Source organism: Euprymna scolopes, chromosome 8 (assembly GCF_053919585.1).
Source record: "Euprymna scolopes isolate OS-2025 chromosome 8, ASM5391958v1, whole genome shotgun sequence".
NCBI lineage: Eukaryota > Metazoa > Mollusca > Cephalopoda > Sepiida > Sepiolidae > Euprymna > Euprymna scolopes.
Genome location: NC_136489.1, coordinates 158,433,704 through 158,447,378, shown reverse-complemented (window position 1 = coordinate 158,447,378; position 13,675 = coordinate 158,433,704). Strand labels below are relative to the sequence as shown.

The window sequence follows — 13,675 nt, the reverse complement described above, 5'->3', positions numbered from 1 at the left end:
TATTAAAGTTTGTGCCTATTTCAATTCCATGGAGGCCAGGCGCAAACGCAGATCCCACAATTTTATTATACCATCTCTATTTAAGTTAAAACATACTTATCAAAGTATTCTTATGTACATCTATATCAAAAACACTTGTAAACGTTTTTTTTTATTTTTTATTTGTATACTTTGTGGACCAGGCGCGTACGCAGACCTCACAACTTTAATGAATCATCATTATGCCAGATCAAACATATCCATTCCTGTCTCCATACATCTTCTATCATTATATCTGTTCACTTTTCTATAATAGTCAACCATATAGGAGCCTATTCGTGACCAGACACACACACATACACGTTCAGCTTTATATATATATATATATCAAAAATAGTTGTTTTTTTTTTAAGCTAATGGTTACTATTAAAAAAAAGAAAAGAAAAAGGAAATTGACATTTTAATTTTCCAGTTTTGTAGATCAACTAGCAGGCAGTCCTGTCGTAAAATATGCTTAAATATATTTTAATTCATGCAGATTTCATATTTATTATTATGGAGACAATTCTCTATTGAATATTATATTATATTTAATATATAATACCGATTTCAAAAGATTTAAAAGAAAAGAAAAAACTTGGGTGCCATAAAAACCAATATCACTCCAGCCTTGATCGCTACCATTTGAGCTATCAGCAGATAGATAAGAAAGGTTACAAATTAAGCGGCTTCAAGCTATGGATGTATAACTGCATACATGCAGAAGTAGCAAGTTCATTGACTTACTCCTGCCAAAGTCAACTGTTCCGCTTTTTTTTTTTTTTTTTCAATTTTGACCTTAGCAGCTATTTTTACCAGTTAAAAAAAAACTAAATCGAAATTACTCCACATATCCACATTCCCTACATACATCAAGTTTCAAGACTGTAGATTAAAAATCGAGGAGTTTAGTAGAGACTGTTCTGCACACACAGAGAGTCATTTATGTATTTGTGCTTGAACTTTATCATCCTAAAAGCTACACAATTATGCATAATGCAGAAAATACGCATAAATAGAACTGAGCATAATAGATAAATGAAATCAATCCAATACAAAAAAAAAAAAAAAAAATGAATTTTAGAAAGTTTGTTTTTCAAAGAATATGCAAATTAGTTAACCTTTTAGTCACTTACATATTCAGGATTGAGTATATTAAAGTTTGTTTTAATAACCATTTTAAATAAAAAAAATGTCGGCTTCTAATATTAATGTAAGCGCGATGAAAAAGTAAACTTTATATAAATATAGATTTGTTTTGTAGATATACGGTGATACCTCGGTACTTGACCATTATTTCGTTTGTTTGACAACAGAAATAATATTTCCCCTTTAAATTAACTGAAGTAGAATTAATTGGTTCCAGGGTTTAAAAAATCCATTTTTATCTCTAAACTGATTTTATACATTTAATGCTAAAAGAATGTCCGTTTCTTTGTTCTTCAAATAATCGGTTCAGCTTCATGTAAAGACGTTAGAAGCAAAGTTTTTTTTTTTCCTCATGCAATTAATTACTGTCATCTCAATATAAGCCGCTTCCGTTTGGTTTGTCGTACTGAAGTCTACTGACCCTTCTTTGAAAAAAATTTTTGGCCATCTCATGCTTGTTTATCATCCTATGCCAAAAAAAGGAGCCGATCGATCGAATTGTGGTTTTTGTCATACTGATGCGTTAAAATTAACTGTTGAAGGGGTTACGATAAGGCTGTTCTAAATATAACTCATCGCAAAGTTTACACTCACATAGCGACATCGGAGTGGGGTTGGTTCGTCAAAAGTATCACAATACGTTCCATTGAGGAACCCTGCTGCTTCGGGGCCCGTGCCGCAGTTGATAGAGACGTTGAATCTCTACAGTCCCAGATGAACATTGTCTGAAGATAGCGGTTTCAATCCCACCCAAAGCGTGCCAGAGGGTTACTTGGCCAAAAATGTGGCGAGACGACAACAACTACGGATGGCAGTGATGGCTGAGAATGCAGTTAAGAGATTCGAAGTTCCTATCCGTCGCGGTTACCACCTGACGAAGGCCAGAGGAATTAGTTGGCCGAAACGTTGTGAATAAACCAATGAAAGATGAAAAACAACTAATAAAGATGAGAATAATCGTCTGAAATGCTGGTTTACAATCGAAGTTGGCGGTTCAAACCCAAAAATTTTGTTCGACTACCAAGGCAAGAAAATCTCCAACTTTTGGTTCGAACACACAGTTGCTCATACACCGAAACGTTCGACAATCGAGGTATGACTGTATTTGATATGAATCTCAAAGATGAAGTCCTGGCATGTTCTACCGTTCTCAATAAAAGCGGACCCAAGAGTGGTAACTACACACTCCCCAAATTGAAGCTGCACCATTGGATGTTTTGTGTCATGCCGAAGATTGTGTTTGTGTGGAGGTGATAGCGGTCTGTTGATTAAAAATACTAAAAACCAAAATTCTACGAAATGCTTTTTTCTTTTTTTTTTCTTGAGTGAGTATGCACTACTGTTACAAAGCGTGTAACAGACTTATCTATACATGTTTATTTAACCGTTTTCTTTAATGGCTTTTTTTTTTTTTTTTTTTTTTTTTTTTTTACAAAGGCGTCACCACATTATCAAGGCCCAGAGGCCACTCAAGGATAAGGGTTAAAGAGTGTACAGTAGAAATTGGTCAATATAGTAATCATTAGTAATGAAAATTTGGTAAATTTAATAACTTATATGGAACGGCTCATCAAGAACTTATTTACTTTAGACTTGAACACAACCATATTGTAGTCAGCCGGAAAGCAGGAAAACGGAAGACAATTCCACAGGCGTGCAGTTCTAAGAAAGAAGCTTTGTTCATGGAATCTACGTTTAGGTTTAGGCACAGATAAAGAGTGGGGGAAATTATTGATAGTGTTTACAGCTAGACGAGTGTTTCTTGTGAAAGTTTGGCGAGGGGGGACCATAGATTGAAGCTCAGTTGAACACTTTCCATGAAAATAACGATACATCAGAGACAAACTCGCAACATCTCTTCTGTGAGATAGAGGTTGCAAGGAGGAGAAAAGGACATCTCCTACGAGGCTACTAAGTCTATTTTGAACTCAATCAAGGCAGGACAAGTCCTTTCTAGCAGCTCCTGCCCAGATGTGGCAACAGTATTCTTAACTTAACTCCTTTTTACCAGGCTGTGACTCGTCTAGTCTGTCTGTGTGCATGCATGTCAGAATATGACATACCTGTTTCTGCTCCTCCTCCTGGGAGATTCACCAACATCTTGGGGGGAGCTGGATTCTGTTATAACAACCTGCATGTTTTTTTTTTGTGTGTGTGTATATGTGTGTATATATATACATACACACATATACACATTATATATATATATATATATATATATATATATATTCTTTATTCACTCCTAGGCATTTCGTCACAGCAGAACCAGAGTGATTGAAAATCTTTCGCTTGGCTTCTCCGTCTCCACTTTGATACTATCAATCCCTTATGAGGAGACTTGTTTTACCCATCCTGTCTCTTTGGCATCTCAAAACCAACTCCATAATGTGCATATGAGATGTAGATTCACATTGTGGATATGAGATGTGTATGCCATGACATTTTATAACACAGACATATAGACATATAATAACAATTCACTTTATCTTTTTGTAGAATCACAACACAAGACGACGTTTTACAAAAACACATGATGGGTTTATTTCTTCACAACCGCCCATGGTTTTCATCATCAAGAATTCAAAGCTTCACATATTAAGTTTAAAAGTGATCGTCTCGCTTCTAGACGTTCGAATTCCAAACTGGACTGTCGTCTGTCCCTCTCAAAATCCCTCTGCTTCTGTCTGCCTGTCTATTTCTAGAACTTTCTATTTTCCATGACGTCATACACATGTTAAAACATGTGCCTTCTTTCACGTGTTCTGGACATGCGTGTCCAAAACTTTTCCTTTTTTTTACAAAAGGAATTTTAACCTATACTCAGTAACCTATTTTTCCAATATGTTAACAACATATATTGGAAAAATAGGTTACTGAGTATAGGTTAAAATTAACAACATTATCTTATAGCTGCATTCTTTCAATTAAAATTTCATAACAAAATTGACAGTGCACATTCTTTTCTTGAAATATTTTATCTCTATTCTAAATGATCGTTTGCTTTACATTCCTTTTTCTAATTCTCACACGTAATCTATTTATAAACCTAAATTACGAGGTTCGAATTTCGTCTATTGCTATTTCATTTTCATTTTAACTAAATCTCTATTTTTATACTTACATGAAAAGGGGACAGCCCTTATCATGTAACAAACTTAACTCAACCTATTCAAACTGAAACCCTTGACACGTCAGCTCCGGTCCCCCTATTTGCATACTCTCCAGTGCAATTTAACGGTCACCCAGTTTGATACATGTCATAACATGACCCTTTCTGCACCTGCATGATAGCTCAACCTATTGTTTCCCAACGATTCATTGTTTACTCCAATAGATAGATAGGTTTTGGTTGTTTTTGTTTTACGGCATATCAACCCTTTTCGGGTTATTTAATGCCGAATTCAAAGATTTAAGAAAAAATTTTTTTTATTCGAATATATTTGTTTTCAAGTCGGTTTCTATTTAACCCATAGTTGGGACCCTAACAGGTACTACCACTCCGGGTCAGAGTGGACCTGGGAGCAATGGCAATTAAAAGGTGGCTCCACACTCCCCAAGGCCCGCAAGCTGGGGCCTCACCACTGGATATAGTTTAAGGTCATATCCAGGACCGATAGATAGGTAACCCAATAACTGAATGCTTTATACGCTCTGTTTACCTAACCCGACTGCCTCCATTTTAGCAGTTCTTGAACAGCCATGGATGTATAACATTAATAGCTGATCGAAGTACAAATATTTTTTTAAAAAAATATCAACTTACCTTTTTATATGCCATTTCAAATAACTTCAAAGAAGCCTGTTGGAGCTCTGTGGTGGCTGTCCTTATATTTTCAGCTGTCTCTTGGTCTTTGTTAGCCAAAATAGTTTTCACTTTCTGGATATGTTCCTTTAATTTGGTACACTGGAAGGAGCAAGAAAGAAAAAAAACAATGCTCAAAACTGTATCAACATTGCTTTCCAATTAACAAAAATTTGGTTTAAAAAAAAAAAAAAAAAAAAAAAAAAAAGTGCAAACATGTAAATCATTCATTCAAATAATTTCATAGTTGAAAAAAAAATCATTATTCCTAATTATTCATACAGAGATATGTGCCCTTGGATTTTTCATAATCAAGTCTTACCCAATTTTTATAATCTATGAAAATTGCTACTAAAAATGTTTTAAAATTCTCATTCATATATAGATTCCATGAGCAATGTTTCTGACAAAGAGGGAAGAATTGCTGTTTTCTGGGTCAGAATCTATTCAATCTAACACCTACTGTTGGAAAGTTTTTACCTTGAAGTATTTTTTTTTTTTTTTTTTTTTAAGATCCTTACATCAAGTGGCTTCATGCCTCGTCTGGAGCAGTTTCCAGAAAAAAAAAAAAGAAAAAAAAATTCTTCAAACCTCGCGTTTAAATATAAAATATTTTAATTACTATTTTAACCTGAAATAAATTAATGTACGAAACTTTAAATGTTTTCCTTTAAAATTTGGGTGGCATTTGTAAGAAAAGGGATTAAAAACATTCTAATAAAAATATTTGTACAGTAAAGTGTTTATCTTTGAAATTTTAAATTCATATTTAAAAAAAAAAAAAAAAAAAAAAAAAAAAAAAGCTAAGCCTAGCATATGGGGTCCCTCTCCAAAAATGAAAACTTCTTTACCATTACTAATGTTTGTGCAATTTTTCAAAAAAAAATCCAAAGAGTCGTTATTGAGAAAGAAAAGTGCGAACAAACGAACAAGAATGAATTACTAGGTTGAGAAAAAAAGTGAAGCCTGCATGGTCCCCCATGAGTGCACAGTGAAAGAGGCATAAAAAAAAAATATGAAGTTCAGCATCACCCCACCTCCCTTTAGCCCTAAGAGTTCCCAGGGGATGTCAAATCCTGATGAAAATGAACAAACAGCGCAGTTTTAGGCCTTAGCATGAAGTAAATTTGAGTTCTGCATCATGCAAAAAAAAAAAAAAAAAAAAAAAAAAAAAAAGTCTATTTGCCACTCTCCAACCAATTTAGCCTCCAAACCGTAACATATTTAAATTTGAGTTCAGCACCATGCAAAACTGCTAATAAATAGACATACACAGAAAATTTTGGACAAATTGGGTAAATTAGTCCCAAAAATGGAGTGTTTTATTAGCCCTAAAAGAGCCCCTGGGGCACACCCAAGAGTTATTGCAAAGTATACACAAACAAAATTATATAGAAATCAGTTGGTTATAAATTCAGAAAATTTTATAAAAATTCAAGGCATCAATTTTTTTTTTAATAAGCACAAAAGTGTCAATTTTAGCAATTTTAACCCGAAAGGCACCCCTAAGGGGGCAACTGGAGTTTTCCCGGAAAATCCGTTCTGTTACTTTTTTTTTTACTCATATGAATAATGTGCAAAATTTCAAAAAATTCCAACGCGTAGTTATTGAGAATAGTGCAGACAGACGAACAGACAAGGGTGAATTTACAGGTCCACCCTCCTTTTGTCGGGGGTGAGGGTGGGGATGGATGGGCAAAAAACTTAATGATTTACCTAAAAATCATTTACTCATGTCTAACATTTTCAATATTTATTCACAAAATTCTTAAGATTTTCAGTCATTGCAGAGTTTTTTTTTTCTGCACGTTTCACTAATCAAGAAATTTGTATTTAAATAGAAGTTCTTTGTTTTTGATTATAAATTAGATTTTGTATGGGAGAAAAAAATGGTGGAGACTTACCTCTTCCTCTGGCAGTTGGTCTTTAAATTCTTCCATTTTAGTTTCCGTATCATGGATGATGCTTTCTGCTTGATTAACTGTTTCAACTTGTTCCTTAAATAAAAACATTTCATTCAATGAGAAATTTGGTTTATAAAAAAAATGTTAATGACAATTTTCTTTTTTTTTTTTAAATACACTCAGATATTTCTATAATAGAAATTAATTATTCTCTGATGAATTTTCATTCCATGAATTACAAATATTGCTATGCATTTTTTTGTGTATTATATTTGTTAAAGACCTTAAATAAAAACAAAATATAGAATTACTAGCATGCCATCTGGCATTGCCCAGTCGTAAAATATGCATAAATATTATATTTTAATTAATACAGAAATTGAGACTTGTGCATGCAAGTACGTTTTATTCTAAACAGTTCATTTCTTGTGTAGTATTGGGAATCCCAGCTTAATTGCTATATAGGTAGTTTTAGAAATAGAAAGTTATGTAAGTATATTTCATTTCTCATCAGTGAGTTGGCAGGGTCACAAAAGGTTAGGTTTGATAGGTATCAACCTAGAGAGAATACACCGGAAGTTAGGAGTGACACGGGAATTGTGGTCATAGGCTTCCGGTTGACGACCACATGGGGTTGGTTGGTTGGTTGTTTTTGTTTTACGGCATATCAACCCTTTTCGGGTTATTTAATGCCGAATACAAAGATTTTGAAGATAAATATTTTTTTAATAGAATATATTTGTTGTTTTCATGTCAGTTTCTATTTAACCCATAGTTGGGACCCTAACAGGTACTACCACTCCGGGTCAGAGTGGACCTAGGAGCAATGGTAATTAAAGGGTGGCTCCACACTCCCCAAAGCCCACAAGCTGGGGCCTCACCACTGGATATAGTTAAAGGTCATATCCAGGCCCCCCCCCCTTTGAGTGACTTTTACCCTCTGCAGGGGGGCAGTCGGCGTATTCTAATGCCCCACCGACAGTGCCGACCACATGGGGAGAGAGTGGTTTAGGCAACAGAGGAATGCAGATCGGAGATCGGCTCTCCGACAACCAGAGTTCGAGATGATAGGCTAGCATTGAAATAAAAGATTGAAGCTTCAAATCCATCTTGTTGTTTATCAATGCATCCGTCTGCAGTGACCACTCCCCATGAGATGGAGACCAGCGTCCAAGAAGGCATCATCCGCTGGCTAAGGCAATCAGGTATGTATGCATTATACATGGCACATACACGTCTTGAAGAATCCGGTCATAAAATATGGTTTATATGATATTTTAATTTATAGGGTAACAAAAAAAAGAAAAAAAAAAAATGCTGTGTGCAAACTTGCATTATTTAAGTTCATAAGCGCACACATTATCGATCGGACCACATAGGCACACATGTTATGGCATTAAAATTTAGCTTTTAAAATAAAACAAATCGACCGTTCGCACATGCGCGATTTACAAATACCGTCAAAACCAAGTTTTTTTTTACCCCCCCCCAAACAAAACGACATTTCTACAGGGAATAATTGATATTTTTTAATTTTTTTGATATTAAAATGTCCGAGAGATCGTTCTTTCTAACGATACTAGGTTCATGCCTGTTTGATGCGGATGACAAAAGTTTTTAGTGGATCTACAAAAATTGCGGACATAAATACAGACGGCTGATGTTACATACAAAAAAAAAAAAAAAAAAAAAAAAAAAGAAAACTAGTGAAAAAAATGGAGAAATGTATTCCCATCAGCCACAACTCAATCTCAAGTTCTTACTGTAATCTTTACCTTTAATCTTCTGTCTTCCTCTGCAAACTTTTCGGCATTTTTTACCATATTTTCAATTTCATCCTTTGATAAACCACCAGAAGACTGGATTACAACTGAAAATAGGAAAAACAATTTTTTTTTTGTTCATGATATAAAAAATAAATTTGTTCGGGGACATACAAAATTTATCAAGCCAAGAGGCCAATAATGAAAAATACAAGAAAATAGAACCCTGATTTTTTTTTTTTTTTCTTTAGATGATGGCTCATTGTATTACTTGTTTTGATTGCACTATTGTTCTCATCTTGAGTGTTATTTGTGCAACGTTTTAATCGATGTAGATTTCGACCTTCATCAGGCATGTTGGTCATTATCTTGGAAAAGAAAGGAGAAAAGTTACAATCTCCTTAGATGGTTTCGTATTCTTGAAGTTGATTTTGCTTTTTTGTTTTTCACTGGTTTTTATATGCGTTAAAAAAAAAAAAAATTTGTTTGATAAAGGGAGGTAACCATTAAAATGTTACAAGGGATTATCTCCCTTTTAACCTTGAAATTTTAAGGGGGGGGGGGGAGTTTGTACAATTTTTGTTTTTCTTTAGAAGCTCTCAAATACGGCTCATTTCTATACTCTGTCTGCTTAGTAATTTTTTACCTTTTTTTAGCGCATGTGCATCTAACTTCATCTTGTATCTCTCTCTCCATTATTTTGACATCGTTTCATAACCTTCAACGAGCAACCACCACTCACCATCAAAACCGTCTTCCTGTGCTTTATCTGTGCAAAGCAGTATAGATCACGAATCAGGTTTCAGTCATCAATGGAGTCAGAGTCAATTAACGCCAAATCAGCTACGACCGTCTAGAAAACAAGGGAAGTAATGCATGAACGGAACACTTACTTTGTTGTTCTCTTCCTGTTCCCTTATCACGTGCAGACACGTTCACGATGCCATTAGCATCAATGTCGAATGTTACTTCAATCTGAGGAACACCACGAGGGGCAGGTGGGATACCAACCTGTTCAAAACAAAAATTGAACATTCAATAAACACAAAAATGATAACCTTGCATAGATATGAAGATCATATCAAAAGGTCAACAAATAAGATAAAAAAAAAAATTTAAAAAAAAACAAAAAAAAAAAAACAGCAATTTTAGGAAATGGAAAATAGTTTTTATGTTCCAAATTTTAAAGTGGGATAAATAAATTATGCATGTATTTAAGCAACTAGTGATTGTCGTAGAAAGTTTGGTTAAATATGAGTTTTCTTTCTTTTTTTTTTTTTTTAAAGGAGGGGGGGGGGGTAATTTTCCCCGATTCGTTAAATTAGAACTCAACCTCAGATAAAGTCTCAAACTTAAATCCAACTGTTCTCTTCTCTGCACTTTCCACACTGACGCCCAAAATAAAGACGGCTCTTTTATAGAGACCCAACCACATCTCATTTGCATACCCCCTCCCCCCTCGTCACATCACGTGATTTTCAGTCCATAAATACCAGGGGGCGGCCATTTTTATTTTCTCTTTCTTTTTTTTCTTTCCTAACACGAGCTGCACGATGTATGAGGTAAGGTTCTTTACTTTTAACCACAGATGAGCTTTTTTTTTTTTGTTGCTTTAGGTGGAAAATGGTGCAATATATAAGTTCTAGCAGATTTACAACGTCGATTTTCCAGACAAAATTCAAGTTTTCAAAACAAAATTTAGTGCAGACTATTATCCTCATCTTTTAGTTGTTTCACACATTTCGGCCAACTATTGTTCTGGCCTTCACGTGAAACAACTAAAAGATGAGGATAATAGTCCGCAATAAATAAATGAACCAATAATCATCTCAATAAGCATTCGAATTAATCTAATAAAATTTGAGATTGTTTTACAATCCACAATAATTTTTAAAAAGTGTTAAAAAAAAAAATCAAATATACATTAGATAAATGTTACCATAGCAAATAAAAGTTAATTTGCAATATAACTGCATCCTTTTTTTTTTTTTTTTTTTTTTTAGTGTTTTTAAGTAGTTTAAAATGCTTTTTATTTCATTTCTGCTGTCTTGCCTATTGTTTTTAGGGGGATGAGGGGGATCGCTATTGGAGAGGCCTGTCCCCACAAGTTTTTTTTTTTTTCGTTTGTTTTGAGAAAGAGTAAGTGTGATAAACAAAATTATGCTATTTATGAAAACTACGCCGGTTAGGCAAAAAGAGTTACGCCCCTTTGTGGTAATGGGGCATAACTCTTGTATCAACACTACTACTATGCAATTTCAAAACAATGTATTTCGATTTTATTTTCAATATTTAAAAAAAATATATTTTAACGGTTAAAAAATAAATTAATATTAATTATTTCAAATTTATTTTTAATATTTTGACAAATTTTTACTGGACATAAAAATAAAAAAAATCTTTAAGGCCTTTCAAGACACTTTCCATATTTTCAAGGTAATGAAAGAAAGACTTTTTCAAGGCAAAAGTCAAAAATCAAAGACAAGTTTGTGTGATATACACTAGAAAATGTACCCTGCATTGCCCGGTATTAAATGTAATGTAAAAACAAAAGAAACTAAGACATGTGTATGCGAGTATTATTTTTTTTATTAAGCAGTTCACTTCTTGTAAGTAATAATGACAGTAATTCAAGCAATGCTAACCATTAGACAAGCTTGCCACGTTCTTTACCAAAAGTGTTTTCAAAACGCGTGAAACAGCTGACAAACAAATAAAAATCCGATGACACCCGCCCCATACCAATTTTTGTACCCCTTAGCAGCCCTTTTTTTCCAGATCTGAAATGAAACACGTACATCAAGTCTGTTGCCAAGGTCGCTGGAAAAATGGTAGGATCCTTCTACCGCTCCAGAAGATATCACTGCTGGTGCAATTCTCTATCTATATAAAAGCTAAGTACGTCCAAGGATGGAGTACTGCTGCCACATCTGGGTATGAGCTGCTAAAAACAACCTATCCTGCCTTGACAGAGTAAAAATAGACTTTGTAGCTTAGTGGGGGATGCCCTTTTCTCTACTCTGCAACCTCTCTCCCACAGAAGAGGTGTTGCAGGCCTGTCTTTGTTTTATTGTTATTTCCATGGCAAGTGCTCATCCAAGCTCCAATCTAGGCCCCCCTGCCCCATGCCAATCTTTCACGAAAAACACCAGTCTAGCTGAAACCACTGTCAATTTTCCCCACTCTTTATCTGTGCCTAAGTCAAAACTTAGATTTCATGAACAAAGCTTCTTTCTTAGAAGTGCACACCTGTGGAACTCTCTTCCGTTTGCCTGTTTCCCACCTGACTACAACTTGGATGTCTTCAAGTTCAACATAAACAAATTCCTGATAAACTGCCCCTTTAAATAAGACTATCTAATCTCCATTACTAGAATATTATCCCATTGATTACTGTACACGCAATAACCTTTATCCCCGAGTGGCTTACGGGCCTTGATAAGTTGTGACTACCATGTAAAAAATGAAAACTGATTAAAATGTTTTCCACATGTCTGAATGCTCTATATACCAAATTTCAAAATCAAAAATCCGTTAAATATATAGGTTGAAAAGTGTTCTCACACACATTTTCACTAATGTGTGTGCATATATATATATATATATATATATATATATATATATATATATACACACACACACACACACACACACACACACAGGGTTTCCAAAAAGTCACTGAAGGATTTTTGAACTTAAATAGCTTTTTTTATATTTGATAATATCTTTCTTTAATTTTAACATAATCTGACTAAGACGTTGGGAAATAAAAAAATAAAATAAAATAAAAAAAAAATAAAAAACTGCAAAAGTCAAACAATCTTTATGAAAAATATTGTCTTTTAAATGTTGCCCATTTTCAACTTCACATGAGATTGCAGAATCTCTGGATTGCGATTTAACTCCCTTATTTTCTTCCTAACGTTTTCCTTCCATTCTTGCAGGGTTTGAGGTTTGTCAACTTAGCCTCTTCCTTTAAGAACAAGAAAAAATCGGGGCCAGTCAAGTCTGTTTTGGAAAGCACAAATATGCAAAGCTGAAATTGGGCAACATTTAAAAGACATTTTTCATGAAGATTGTTCGAATTTTGCATTTTTTTTATTTTTTTTATTTTTTTTTTTAATTTCCCAATATTTTAGTCAGATTGTTAAAATTACAGACAGATATAAAAAATAATGAATCTATTTAAGTTCAAAACCCTTCAGTGACTTTTTGGACACCCTGTATTATTTTATATTAATTTCCACAAGCTCCAAGTGATTTAAACTGTTCAAGAGAGATTGTAGATATAGATGTCCTACTGGTTCAGGATATATTTTCAAAATAATGAACATTTTTGTATTGGGGTATATGAACATCAATACAAAAATATTCATGGTGTTATTTTACATAACATTTTGAGTTTAATCATAAAATCCATTCAACACAAGTTGCTGTCTTACAAAGTGTCGATGAGGATTATTAGTCGATACATTTCAAGTATGCAAATGAACATAATTTTTAATATAGGATTTGAAAAAAGTCTAATAGAATTAAAGTTTAGAATTCTTATCTTAGACTTGACCCCCCCCCCTCTCCTCCCGTTACATTTGAGTAATTTTGATTTTGTTTAGATTCTCATGATTCTTTCACACTAGAAATTCCAAGTTGCAGCTCTTCCAATTGAATTGCTAGGGATAAAATGACCAATAAATGAATTGCAAAGTTGTCATAGGATGCTGATAGATGACAAGGTGCAACCATATATACTGTGGAAAATAAAGACATCTAGATTTTGTGAAAAAAATGAAAAGAGAAAAGAAAAAGAAAAAAGGAAAAAACAAACGAAAGAAACAAGAAACAAAAAAAAAAAGGAAAAAAGGATAAAACTAAAAAAAAGGATAAGGAAAAACTAAAGGAAAAACAAGAAAAGGAAAAACAAGAAAAAAGGAAAAAACAAGAAAAAAAGGAAAAAACAAGAAAAAAGGAAAAACTAAAGGAAAAAAAAAAAAAAAAAGGAAAAAAGGATAAAACTAAAAAAAAGGATAAGGAAAAACTAA

General features: G+C 33.7%; 1 protein-coding gene across 1 annotated transcript in view; it reads right to left on the bottom strand.

Annotated features, from left to right (window-relative positions):
• Positions 1–13,675, bottom strand: part of LOC145283850 (stress-70 protein, mitochondrial-like) — a 62,379-nt gene that overhangs the window by 1,281 nt on the left and 47,423 nt on the right. Inside the window, exons 13-16 of the mRNA XM_080132962.1 lie at positions 9,530–9,647; positions 8,649–8,743; positions 6,874–6,966; positions 4,931–5,071 (exon numbers count right to left, since the gene is read on the bottom strand). Of these exons, the coding sequence (XP_079989088.1) occupies positions 4,931–5,071; positions 6,874–6,966; positions 8,649–8,743; positions 9,530–9,647 (447 nt within the window). The remainder of the gene's footprint in view (positions 1–4,930; positions 5,072–6,873; positions 6,967–8,648; positions 8,744–9,529; positions 9,648–13,675) is intronic.